At 40.8% G+C, this 14,121-nt stretch overlaps 1 protein-coding gene across 2 annotated transcripts in view; it reads right to left on the bottom strand.

Moving 5' to 3' along the window:
• ALDH1A2 (aldehyde dehydrogenase 1 family member A2) overlaps positions 1-14,121 on the bottom strand; it is a gene marked incomplete at both ends in the record, with an annotated part of 93,101 nt that overhangs the window by 26,069 nt on the left and 52,911 nt on the right. The window contains 3 exons of one of the 2 annotated variants that reach the window (XM_080690375.1): positions 10,532-10,645; positions 10,759-10,887; positions 13,067-13,128. In XM_080690375.1, coding sequence (XP_080546501.1) covers positions 10,532-10,645; positions 10,759-10,887; positions 13,067-13,128 — 305 coding nt within the window. The remainder of the gene's footprint in view (positions 1-10,531; positions 10,646-10,758; positions 10,888-13,066; positions 13,129-14,121) is intronic. The other variant, XM_080690376.1, reaches the window with a different exon arrangement.

Consider the following 14,121-nt stretch of genomic DNA (forward strand, 5'->3'; position numbering starts at 1 on the left):
TGGGATCACAAGCGTGCGCCACCACGCCCGGCTTAAATGCTTATTAAAAATAAAACTACGGTAATGATTAAAAAAAACTCACAAAACTGCATTTTTTTATTGAGAAGTAATAGTGAAACCTAAATCTCTCATCCAACTTTCCAGTAAAATATTTATCAAGTTTTTTTTAAATAAGTGTTGGTCCTTAATAGCCACATCAGGAATAATTTTGAGAATTGGATGATACCAGCATTTGTTGATTATCTGCCAACATCAAGCAACACATTGCTCACAAATGTCCTCCCAACTTCCATTCCTTTCCTTCAAGCTTTGTTTATATTTGGGTTCTCATACCACTACAATTCCATTTTCTCCACAGACATCAGTGGTAAGAGAAAAGGAAGATAGACGATAGACCTAGATTCTTCCCAGTTGAGGGTATTAAAATATTGTGGAATTCAGATGTGAAAATTATCTTTTCCTTAAAATATTGTTATCTTTGAATAAAATCAATTTTCAAAAACCAAATGTAAATATCTTGAACTAATGACATTCTCTTAGATGCAGAGATATCCTTGATATCCATGTCAGTCAAGAGAATTTTAGTTCTAGATTCATTTGAAAGCAGAAGTTTTTCAAATAAAATGGCGTAGAATTCTTCTCTCCCTTCATGTTTCTTTATACACCACTGTAACAGACATTCAGAGACTCTCATCTGGGCTCCACTAAATTACACATTTCACACCTTTGTACCACCGAGGTCTGGCATAGTGCTTGACAGTTCAGTGCTCAATAAATGTTTGTGGAATTGACTTGAGATAGCTCAGGTTTGAAACTTTAGATCCTATAACAGAATATCAGATAGAGGCTAAAGTGAAATTTTGGAGAAAAATTGAGTTAAAGCAATGTCTATGAGCTTTTCGAATTAGATGTTTTTACTCTTTCTTCAACAAAACAAAAGCCATTGAGAAACTGTCTTTCCTAAGTACCCCTTTGATTTATCTTTCCTGATTTTTTTGAGATCCAGTCTCCTGTACATGGGAGGGTTGGTGGACAGCCCCTTAGCTATAGAGGCAGTAGTATGTAGTGATGCATATGCTCTTTGGATATGACTCTCAGCTCTGTAACTTACTAGCCTATGACCAGGGCAAGTATTTAACCATTGCCAGCCACACTTAGCTCACCTGTGTACCTCCTAGGGTTGTAGTGGAGCTGTGGTGAAATGATGCATGCAGACTTAGCAAGTACCTGGGACAAAGTAGGTGCTCGATATTGACTATTAGCCTCCAAAATTTAAAGCTCTAAACAGAATCATCCACTTTTCTTTTCTTTTCTTTTCTTTCCTTTTTTTTTTTTTTTTTTTTTTTTTTGCAGTACTGGGGATTGAACCCAGAGGCATTCTACCAGGCTATATTCCAAGTCCTGTTTTTATTCTTTATTTGGAAATGGTCTCACTAAGTTGCAGAGGGCCTCACAAGTTGCTGAGGATGGCCGCGAACTGCGATTCTCCTGTCTCAGTCTCCCAAGTACTGGGATTGCAAGTTTTAATAGTTTTATTGAGATGTAACTCAAAGCCCATAAAATCTGCCTTTTTGATGTGTATAATTCAGTGGTTTTTGGTATATTAACAGGGTAATCAAATCATCACAATGACTACAACTGTCTAAATCCAGGACATTTAGCCAGGCATGGTGGTGCACGCTTGTAATCCCAGCACTTGGGAGGCTGAGACCAAAGGATTGTGATTCACAGACAGCCTCAGCTACTTAGTGAGGCCTTCTGCAACTCAGTGAGACCCGGTTTCAAAATAAAGAATATAAATAGGGCAGGGGGTGTAGCTTGGAGGTTGAATGCCCCTGGGTTCCATCCCCACACCTACAAAAAAAAAAAAAAAAATCCAGGACACTTTATCATCTCCCAAAGAAACTTTATACCCATTCAGGGTCACTCCCCATTCTCTCCTCTTACAGGCCCCTGGCAACCACCAACACTTCCCAAGTCCTGCTCTCATCCCCCAAGACTTTCTGTATTCTCCCTCTTCTAGCTGTTGACTAATACTCTTTTCCCCAATTTACTTTATTTATCCATACCCTACAAGACCTATTACAAATCCCTTTCTTTGGAAGCCATGACAGACCACCCAGTGATGTCTCCCTTTTTGAAATACTGATGTCAGATTACAACGTAACATCTGCTTAGAATTTTTCAAACTCATATTGCATTTAATTACAATGACTCTTAGAAAAAGTATGTTCACTATTATTGCACCAATTCTGTACGGAATTGAGTGACTGGTCCATAATTTTATAGCTGCCAAGCAAAAGACAGTAAACCCTAACCTTATCTCCTCTTTAAAGAAAGTAGTATTCCACTGACTTACTACATTCTAGCTCTGAAATTAAACTTGTGTGTGTGTATGTGTGCGTGTGTGTGTGTGTGTGTGTGTGTGTGTGTGTGGTACTGGGTGACAGGTTGGGTGCCGCTGGCTGGACCTTAGAAAAGGAGGAGACTCTGCTGGGCGATATCGCCAGAGGGGCGGAGTTTCCACGCGCAACCCCACCCACGAGACATAAACTTTAAAAGGAAGGGCATTTCTTTGGTGGTGGTACTGGGATTCCTGGAAGCCCTTCTACCCCCGGGCTACACTCCCAGACCTATCTTTACATTTTTATTTGGAAACAGGGTCTCCTAAGCCAGCGCGCACGGCTGGCTTCGAACCTGCCCGATCCTCCTGTCTCTGCCTCCCAAGCGCGGGGATTACAAGCGTGCGCCACCACGCCCGGCCCTCTCTCGCCTTTTTTTATTGCGCCTAAAAAAACTTAACACTGGGGATAGAACCCAGGGGCATTCTACCTCTGAGCTACACCCCCAGCCCTATTTGGAAACAGGGTCTCACTGAGTTACAAAGGACCTCACTAAGAAGCTGAGGCTGTCTGCAAACCGTGATCCTCCTGTCTCAGCCTCCCAAATGCTGGGATTACAAGTGTGTGCCAACACGCCCGACTGAAATTAAACTTTATTTACCAAATTATCTTCTCTCCTTCAAGTAGCTAACATATCTAAAGAACTACTTTCTACTTCACACCAGATACTCGTGGAGGTATGGAGGAGAATGCCAGAGGGACAGACTCCAGAGGACAGACTCTCAATTGCACGTGACCAGAAATTGCCACCTTCTGGAACTGAAATTTTATAAAATCAACACTAAACTGATCAGCAAACCAAACTGGCTTACCCAAAGATAAAAAGAAATTATTTATGAGACTAAAGTGCTTCTTAAATATTTTGTACCCAATAAACCAAGAACTTTTCTGAGTCCAACTATACTTAGATTTGGTTAAGACTTTATTTAATCTACTGAAGTGACTAAAGTTATAACTTCGTTGGCTATAACATAGCCAACTCGCCGCAATGATAAACTATGAGAACACAGTGATCTGATCAGCATGAAATCTAGAGAAAGAAAACCAAGGCAGTATGGGATTGTTATTCTAGAGTTAAGAGAAATAAATGAATAAAACCCTTTTTGCTGAAAAACTTTACAGATCACAGTTATGGGGTAACACAATGAAAGCTGAACATAATGGTCTTGTAGAGTTGAAACAGAAGTCAGAGTCCTCAGGACCTAGTTCAGCAGAGGGAGAGAATGAAGCCCAGAACCCTGCATGGGGCCAGCTGAGTCTGCCTGAATGCTAAACTCAGAATGCATAGGAGAGACTCCCTGAGACTAGGCAAAAAAAACAAAAAAACAGCTAATCTGTCGGCTGAGTATTCCCAGAATTCATACAGGGCGAGGTGACATCTGAATACTGACAAGACAGAGTAGAAAGACCTTGCTCAACACTGGAGGTATTCAGTACAACTCCCAGAGGGATCTCAACTTATTAATAAAACTAAACTAGCCTTAGAAAAGCTTGATAATAATCCTTTTTTTTTTCGGTGGTACTGGGGTTCCTGGAAACCCTTCTACCTCTGGGCTACACTCCCAGACCTATTTTATATTTTTGTTTGGAAACAGGGTCTCTTAAGCCAGCGCGGCTGGCTTCGAACCTGTGGGATCCTCCTGTCTCTGCCTCCCAATCTTGGGGATTACAAGCGTGCGCCACCACACCCAGCTTTGATAATAATCTGGACCTCAAATGATTTAACTGCCGGCAAGAAAAAAGCTCCAGCACTCTGTAAAGAAAGACAACAAAATCTACATGTTCAACAAGGCTATGGTCACAAAGTTCCAATATTCTTTCAAGCATTAACGGAAATGAAAGTGTAATCAGGAAAAATATCAATCAATAGAAACAGATCTAGAAATGACAGAGAAGCTAAAGTTAATAGATAAGACTTTAAAACAGGTATCAGAGCCGAGTGGTGGTGAATACCTATAAATCCCCATACTTGGGAGGCTGAGACAGGAGGATCACAGGTTTGAGGACACCCTCAGCAATGTAACAAGACTCTTAGGAACCTAGAGAGATCCTGTTTCAAAAGAAAAACAAAAAGGGTTGGGTGTGTAGTTCAGAGGTAGAGCATCCCTAAAAAGTAAAATTAAAAAATTAAAAACAGAGCCGGGCATGGTGGCGCACGCTTGTAATCCCAACATTAAGGAGGCTGAGACTGGAGGATCATGGTTCACAGACTGCCTCAGCTCCTTAGTGAGGCCCTCCGCAACTTAGCAAGACCCTGTTTCCAAATAAAGAATAAAAAATAGGGTTAGAGGGTGTAGCACGGAGGTCGAATGCCCCCGAGTTCCATCCCTAGACCCGCAAAAAAAAAAAAAAAAAATTAAAAAGCAGGTATTAGAAATATGCCCACAATTTTAAAAGAAAGCAGGTATACAATGAGAGAGGAAATCTAAGATAAAACAGGAACTTGCGGAATTTCTAAAGCTTAAAAACATAATATCTGAATCAGATTAAGCATTACAGAAGATAATAAACTTCCAGACGACAATGACACTCTAGACTGAAGCAAGAAGAGGACAACTGCAAACGAATGAAGAGCGTCAGTGAGCTGTGGGCCGAGTCAGGAGACTTAACATTACGTACCTGAAAGGGGAAAGAGGAAGCAAAAATGTATTTGAAAATATAATGGTCAAATATTTCCAGATTTGATAAAACTATAAACTCAAAGATACAAAAATTTTAATGAACCCAGAAATAATTAGGACAAAACAGTTATATAAAAATCTATCACAATCAGAGTCCTAAAAGCCGGTAAAAAAATAGACAATTTTTAGCCAGGCGTGATGGTGCACGCTTGTAATCCCAGCATTCAGGAGGCTGAGACAGGAGGATGGAGGTTCTCAGCCAGCCTCAGCTACTTAGTGAGGCCCTTTGAGACTCAGTGAGACCATTTCCAAATAAAGAATAAAAATCAGGGCTCGGGGTGTAACTCATAGGTAAAATGCCCCTGGGTTACATCCCCAGTACTGCCAAAAAAAAAAAAAAAAAAAAAAAAAAAAGTGGTGCATGCTTGTGATCCCAGTTCTTGGGAGGCTGAGACAGGAGGATCGCACAGGTTCGAAGCCTTAGTGAGGCTCTCAGCAACTTAGTGAGATCTTGTTTCCAAATAAATTATAAAATAGGTCTGGGAGTATAGCCTGAAAGTAGAAGGCCCCTGGGTTCCACCCCCAGTACCACAAAAAACGAAAAAAATAAATAAATAAAAGCAGGGGAAAAAAAGAAACATCACATACAGTAAAACAAAGATAAGAATAGCTAGAGTCTCTTCAGAAACAGGGAAGTCAGAAAAAAAGAAACAGAATGACATCTTTAAGGTCTTCCAGGTAAGGTAAAGCAAAAGTATCGAATTAAGAGTTCTATATCTAGCCGGGCGTGGTGGCGCACGTTTGTAATCCCCGCGCTTGGGAGGCGGAGACAGGAGGATGCCAGCCTCGCTGGCTTAAGAGACCCTGTTTCCAAATAAAAATATAAAATAGGTCTGGGAGTGTAGCCCTAAGGTAGAAGGGCTTCCAGGAACCCCAGTACCACCACCACCAAAAAAAAAAAAAAAAGAGTTCTATATCTAGAAAAAGTTGTTTAAAAACTGAAGACACTCTAAAGACATTTAAGACAAAAGCTGAGACCTACGTGTGACACTCAGAAAGTGAGTACAAGAAATGCTAAAGAAAGACTTTTATAGAAAAAGAAAATGATACCAAAAGCAAACTAGGGCGCTGGGTGCAGGGGTACACACCTGCTTCAAAGTAGAAAGATTTGGGTTAGCCTGGAGGCAAAAGGCCCCAGCTCAGTCTTCAGTACAGAAGGGGAATGACTAGTGTGTGCGATCATTTTGTTCCCTCATTTAAGAAATGTTTAAAGAGTAATTGAGTTTTTAAATAATAATAGTAGAAATGTATTAGGGCCACATAAGTGGAAGTCAGTCACAGGCCACAGGACCAAGGGTGTGGCGGGGAACGGGAGAGAACGGGAGAGAACCGTGTGGTCATCACGGTACATCCGATGTAGCAATACTATTTAACTAAACATACTGTGCACACTGCAGCAAGCACTCCTAAGACAAGAATAGGTAATAATCCATGTCAGAAAACAAAATTAGTAAGTTCATCCAAAAGGGGGCAGAAGAGGGAAAACACAGATGGCACAAAGCAAACCAAAATCAAGACGAGGCTTTAAACTACCATATCAACAATATATTAAACGTTGAACAACGACAACACACACCCCACAGGGCCACATACTGTATCGTTCTATTTATGAAGAAAGTAATAAAGAGTATGAGTATCAGTGGTTGCCTGGAGTTAAAGGTGTTGGCCACAAAGAGGCCTGAGAAATTTGTATCTGATTTTGGGTGGTGGTTGCACGAGTGTGTATATTTGGTACTCAGATGGATATGTTTTAATGTAAATTATGCTTCAGTAAACTAATTTAATTGCTGAGGCTGGCCTCAAACCTGTGTGATCCTCCAGTCTCAGCCTCCCAAATGCTGGGATTACAAGCGTGTGCCACCACTCCCGGGTTCCACCTTATGATATTGTAACTTTAAGGAAATGGTCTTGGAAGAAAGTATTAAAGGCCTAGAAATTAACTTATCTAGAAGTGCTTGAGGCTTATTTGATAACAACTGAAAAAAAGCATACAATGTTCTAAGATGAGAAATCAATTTGGGGAAGACAGTCTTTCATTCAATTTACTTTTATTTTTTATTTTATTTTATTTTATTTTTTGCAGTACTGGGGATGGAACCCAGGGGAATTCTACTTCCAAGCTACACCCCCAGTCCTATTTTTTTATTCTTTATTTTGAAACAGGGTCTCATTGAGTAGTGGAGGGCCTCACTAAGTAGCTGAGGCTGTCCGCGAACCGCAATCCTCCTGTCTCAGCCTCCTGAATGCTGGGATTACAAGCGTGCGCCACCATGCCTGTCTCTTTCATTCTATTTAATATGGACATTTAATGTAATGCCAATCATTCCAATGACCATTTGGGAGAGGAAGGCAAGTTGCTTAGAAAAATCAAAGGAAACCATCAAAAGTCTAAAGAGAGAGTCCAAAGAATGGAAGATCTTCACCAGATATTCCTCTGATGGAGGGCTAATATCAAGAATATACAAAGAATTTAAAAGACTTAACACTAAAAAAACAACAACAACAACAAAATAAATAAATAAATAAATAAACCCAATCAAGAATTGGGCAATCGAACTAAATAAACACTTCACAAAGGAAGAGATGCAAATGGCCTATAAATATATGAAAAAATATTTAACATCATTAACAATCAGGGAGATACAAATCAAAACTACACTGAGATTCCATCTAACCCCAATCAGAATGGCAATCATCAAGAAGTCCAAAAATAATAAATGCTGAGAAAAATAGGAACTCTTCTACACTGTTGGTGGTACTGCAAATTAGGGCAGCCAGTATGGCGATCAATGTGGAGATTCCTCAAAAAACTGGGAATGGACCCACCATATGATCCAGCTATACCACTCCTAGGTGTCTCCAAAGGGACTAAAATCAGAATATTAGAGCAATATATGCATATCCATGTTTATAGCAGCACAATTCACACTAGACAAATTGTGGAACCAACCTAGGTATCCAACAAAAGATGAATGGATTACAAACTTATGGAATATACACACAAGGGAATTCTATTTAGCAATAAAGAAGAACAAAATTATGTTATGTGCAGGAAAATGGATGAACCTGGAAAGCATTACATTAAGTAAACTTTAGCCAGTCACAGAAGATGAGGAGTCATATGTTTTCTCTCACATGTGAAAGCTAGACACTAACCAAGACGCCAGAGGGACTCCAAGTAATGGAGGAGAAAGCTCAGTGGAGCCAGGGAGGCGGCCAGGGGAAGGGGGAGGGAGGATCGATAGGAATCACTTCCATGGCATTGGCACATCTATGAGAACGTCGATCTCAGCCTCAGTGCCCTGTGTGGGGAAGGAGCCCGCCAAGTGCCGTGCATGTGTGCCACCACGTGACTTATGATGTGAGGCTGCGCTGCACCAATAAAAGGACAAAGAACAAAAATGTATTAAGCAACTAAAATATTCAACTGAAAGATTAAAAGAATAATAGCCCAAAGGCTCTGAAAAACCAAATGAGAAGGTAACTTGTCTTCCATATCACATAAGACCCAGGAACCAAAGCAACATGGTCCTAGAAAAAGAATATTATGAGTCCTAAAACAGAAACAGATATATATTATATATTTAGAAGTTTATCATATAATTTATCATATATCTTGTTATTTCTGATTAATTACAGGATGATATGCTTTTTAATAAATGATGAGAAGTAACTGAACATTCATTTTTTTAAACAATACCTTAGTCCTCACCTTTCATTACACTTGAAAATAAATTCCAACCAGATTACAAATTTAACAAAAACAAAACATAAAAGTACTGAAAGAAAATGTTAAAAGCCATCCATATAAAACAGAAAAAGTTTCTTCAACCATAACAGGAAATTCAGAAGCCATTATAGAAAATGAAACCATAAGTAATACATGTTGGCAAACAAATTAAAATATAACTATTTTATTTTGCAATTCCATTTCTAGAAACATTCAAACAAAATATAACACACACACACACACACACACACACACACACACACACACACACACAGAGTTTTTCCTTGGATCTCCAAAGGATTGTATTTCAGTAGTCTGTGTAATGGGAAAAGTGAAAAAATATTAAATCCCTGATGTGCACATTAATGAAGTGTTAATTTAATTATATACTGATTCTATGTAGTATTCTATGTAGCTATTAAAAAGAATGAAAGACATCTATCTGTAGGTACTGACCAAATTTGGTCTGATACCTCTTTTGGTATGGTCTACAAAGTAAAAACAGTTTTCACATTTTTAAATATCTAGAAAAAATGAAAGGAATAATATTTTTTATTTGTAAAAAATTATATGAAGCTCAAACCTTAAGGCCTGTAAGTAAAGTTTTAGCGGCACACAGCCATGTCCGTCAGCTTAGTAGTACCTCGGAGCCGCTGGTGCTAGAGGCACACAGCTGAGTGGTAGAGAGAGCTCAGAGCTTGCAAGTCTACAGCGTTTACCATAAAGCCCTTCACTGAGAAGTTTGCTCCTGCTACTTACATCTCTAGGACTGAGGGAATGGTAAGGAGGGAGGGCTGCACCTCCATTCTCCTCTCTACCAGGGACTAGTTTAAGATTTCTACCTTCTCAACTTGCTTCTGACATGCTTTTACTCAAAAAGCAGGTCTTGAACCCCAGCTGCTAGGACAGGTTTTACACAGAGAGTATTACAAAATGCTTGGAGATGCTGTGCAGTGAGGTTGGTGCCAGGGCCAGAGAGGCCGGGATCAGAGCCTGCTGTGAGGCAAGGCCGGTGTTGAGACCTCCGAGGAATGGGATTGGAGCCTGCTGTGTGGCAAGGCCGGTACAGGGGCCTGCGAGGCCGGGATAGAAGACTGCCATAAGGCAAGGCCAGTACTGGGGCCTCCAAGGCTGGGTTCGGAGCCTGCCAGGTGGCAAGGCCGGTGCTGGGGCCAGCGAGGCCGGGATCGGAGCCTGCCATGAGGCGAGGCTCATGCTGGGGCCTTCGAGAGTGGGATCAGAGCCTGAAATGCAGCATCCACAGGGAAATATCACAGAAAATAACAAATCAGATGTTTCCCCCAATATGCAAAAACTAGGAAGAAATGGATAATAGAGGGGATGGGGGGGATGTAATCTCTTTAAAGCACATGATGTACTTAAACAAATATATCAAAGTCAATCACTAAATCAAGCATGGGATCGAGGGAGGGGGAGGGAATGGGATGGGGATTTGATAAAGGCTACTTAGGTGATGTGTCCTTGTATATCCTCACAAATCTTGTATTCTATTGAGATGTTTGACTACAGTGCACCAATACAAATATATTTTAAAAAATGCTTGGAGGTCTGGGGCACCTTGGCTTTCACAGTAACCAGTGTTGTACCCATGAGGCCGATGTTACTCCTTGGGGCGAGGGACTCCATGCCCAGTGGGTGAGCAGCTTTCCCCTTTGGGTATCATTTTCCATGCCCTGGTCCTTTTCTCAGGTACCTACCTCAGTAGAGCCTGTGAAGGCAATCTTGTCTATGCCAACGTGAGAAGCTATCGCAGCCCCAGCCGTTGGCCCATATCCTGGCAGAATGTTGATAACTCCAGGCGGAAAGCCAGCCTAAGAAAACAGAATTGGGGAAGTGTGCTTTGTGAGGGCTGACACGCTCGATGGCTACTCTCCACAGGCTGTGCAGGGGAGGCAGACCCACTCCTGAAGTCAGCGTCTCCTACCTCCTTGATGAGGGCCCCCATGTAGAGTGCACTGAGCGGTGTCTGCTCTGCTGGCTTGATGACTACGGTATTGCCACAGCACAGAGCTGGGGCGATTTTCCAGGCAAACATCAGCAAGGGGAAGTTCCACTGAAAGAAAAAACCTGAAGGTTGATAGGTGGAAAAATATTCCTCCACTCTTTGTTTCCAAGCTACGGCTCTCAGATTTCTCAAACTAGTCCTATGTAAATCTTGTCTATCACAAAGTACAGATGTTTACAGTTTTAATTACTTCATTAAGAATAGAGCCGGGCGTGGTGGCGCACACTTGTAATCCCAGCACTTGGGAGGGTGAGACAGGAGGATCACAGGTTTGCGGACAGCCTCAGCTACTTAGTGAAGCCCTCTGCAACTCAGTGAGACCTTGTTTCCAAATAAAGAATAAAAAATAGGGCTGAGGCGTAGCTTGGAGGTAGGATGCCCCTGAGTTCAATCCTCAGTACCGCAAATAGCACTGATATTGAAAATTTCTCTTTCTCTTTCCATACAACAAATTACTATATTCTAACTGCCCACCAAAAAAGAAAATTCTCATAGTTGAAAAGGTTTTTGTTTTTCATTGTTGTTTTATATGTTTTGAAAGTTAAGAGTTTAGGTCTGGGGTGCATAATTCAGTGTAGAACACATGTTTAGCATTCATGAAGCCTCGGGTTTGATCCTCAGCATCAAAGTCGGGTTTAGGGGGCTTTGGTTCTTCTAAGTTATTGTGTGTGAAAACTTTTCTTGGATTGAGGATTTTTTTATACCAGGATTTCTAAGTTGATGTGAAATCTCTTCAATGTGGAAAAACTAGAAAATTCTAGCTGCAAATTACATTGAAGTCAATGTATATTTCAAGGTAGCCCTTTTTCTTATATGTATCATCACAAAACATAAAAAAATAGTGTATCCTACTGACAAGTGTGCAAACATTTTCAACTGTCTCCTTTCGGCTGCAACATAAGCTAATGAAACTAAATGTTTATGTGAATATGAATTTAGGGCCTAAAATGCTTTAATCTGATTCTAATAGAATGCTGTTTGTACTGTCATAAGCTCAGGCATGAGATTCATTACTATCGGGTGTCACTGATAATTTTATTAAGAAAGAAAACAGGATTCCTGATCCCCTGGCTGCAATGCCTGACCAGACTGTTTCTGCCTGAAGCACCTCAGCTGCCATCCTTGAAAGATTCTCGCTGGCTCTGGCAAGCCTGCAAAAATATACAAGTGTCTTGCCTTCACCAAACACCCAATTTCTTTTCCCTTAGTTGTTTATAAACTTGGGAGTCTTCGGTGATGTTTTAATTCCATCTACAGTATATAAATCTTGGAGTGCAGTAACTGAGCCGCAGCAGGCTGACAAGAGCTCTTGTACTGTCAGGAAGGGCATGAGGGGCAGGTTTGAGTCCTGCGGGGAGAGTGACAGACCCGGGGCTTAGGAGCAAGCCTTTCATTTTCAATCTCTGATAAATTTCATAGTAACCTGGGGCTTATTGAACATTTGAACAAATATTAATCACTCCCCAAATCTTTGACTCCCAAGCCAAAGCTTATCTGGAGTTAACGTCCTATATTTTGAAGAGCAAAAATTTGTCCGTGCCATAAGAGTTTCATTTGAACCTCCCCCTTGAAATCCCTGCCAAAACTATTAGCTAGTAATGTTAGGAGACCCAGTGATGTTTTGTATTGTGCCAAGGGTGTGGATGAGAGAGACCGAAGGACAATGTTTAATGTTTCAATCCAAACACTGCGTACATCTCGTTCCCTTTAGGAGACAGACAACAGCCCGGCATGGTTTCAATTATGACCATGACGTTAATTGAACTGCTGTGTATTACGCAGCGTCCTCTCTCTAGATTCTCGTGAAAAGAGACAGCGGGAAAGAATGGGATTAAGTGGCCATATAAAATAATATGCCTGGAAAGATGGTGAATCATAGTTCCAAAAAATAAACAAACAAATATAACAAGGCATTGCTTTTCCACAAGCAGAATGGACATCCATAACCGAGGGCAGGTTTATTAACGCACTGAGCTTTCTTTGCTTTGCTTATTTTAATCATGAGAATTCCAGGACTTGAGAACTCAACTCCTGGTAACGGAGCCGAAGCCCTATTAACCTGTTCAAATAAGCATTGGCAGGGAGACTGTTAAAGATATGTCAACGACATGAGCTCGGTTTTTTCTTCCTATTAATGGAAAACACACATCACTGAGGACATGTTTTATGTGTCTTTAAGAGAACTGGGTCAAATGAAAATAAATACGAGGTGCAAGGAGATACTCACTGGGATGATCTGTCCACACACTCCGATGGGCTCGTGTCTTGTAAAGGTAAAATAGTCACCATCTGAAATAAATAAGCAGAGCATGGTCACTCCCAAAAAGCTTAAAAAAAAAAAAAAACGCAGATGGAGAACTTTGGTGGCACCAAAAGCCAGAAATGAAGTTGAATAAACATCTTATTCAACCATGCCCACAGCTGGTAGAAGAGCTAGCACCTGGCCTAGGTACCTCTGGACACGGCAAGTTCATGGCACGGGAAAAATCTTGGGTGGGGGTAGAGGCAACTGAAAACTTTAAAATGTGAAAAATAGCCGGGTGTGGTGGCGCACGCTTGTAATCCCCGCGCTTGGGAGGTTGAGACAGGAGGATCGCGCAGGTTCGAAGCCAGCCTCGGCTGGCTTAAGAGACCCTGTTTCCAAATAAAATATAAAATAGGTCTGGGAGTGTAGCCTGGAGGTAGAAGGCACCTGGGTTTCATCCCCAGTACCACCAAATAAATAAATAAATAAATAAATAAATAAATAAATAAATATGAAAAATACATTTTATTTTAGATATTAAAATACCGTGTAGAGCAGTCATTTGATTTAAAACCTGAAGTGCTCCAAACTTAAGCAACTTTCTAAGTCTTAAAATTAATAAAGAAATGCTATTGGGAATCTTCTCAATGCTGCGTCACTGGAAAAAGGGAGGAGTCAAAGAAAGATACATTCCATAACTCAATCCAGCTGTCCAAATGCACTTCCCAGGGACCAGTGGAACACAAGCAGGTGCAGGGCCGGCTAAAGAAGGCAAAAGTCCATTTCAAAGAAAAACTCCATCAATAACCTAAAGCCTCCATCCTCAAACTACTCATGAAAATGAGGGCAACCTTGAATGCCTGCAGGCTAAAAGGGCTGGAAAGAAATTGGATAATCTTGTTTTTCTTATGGGAGCAATAGGCAATTGAGATAATTACCCAGGAAGTCCAAACCCAATTCTTCTTTATAAAAATGTCACTGCTTTTATCTGAATTATTTTAAAAGGCTAACTGAACTAACCAAAGAATGGCTCATTT

The sequence above is a fragment of the Muscardinus avellanarius genome (genome assembly GCF_963383645.1).
Source record: "Muscardinus avellanarius genome assembly, chromosome: 3".
Taxonomy (NCBI): domain Eukaryota; kingdom Metazoa; phylum Chordata; class Mammalia; order Rodentia; family Gliridae; genus Muscardinus; species Muscardinus avellanarius.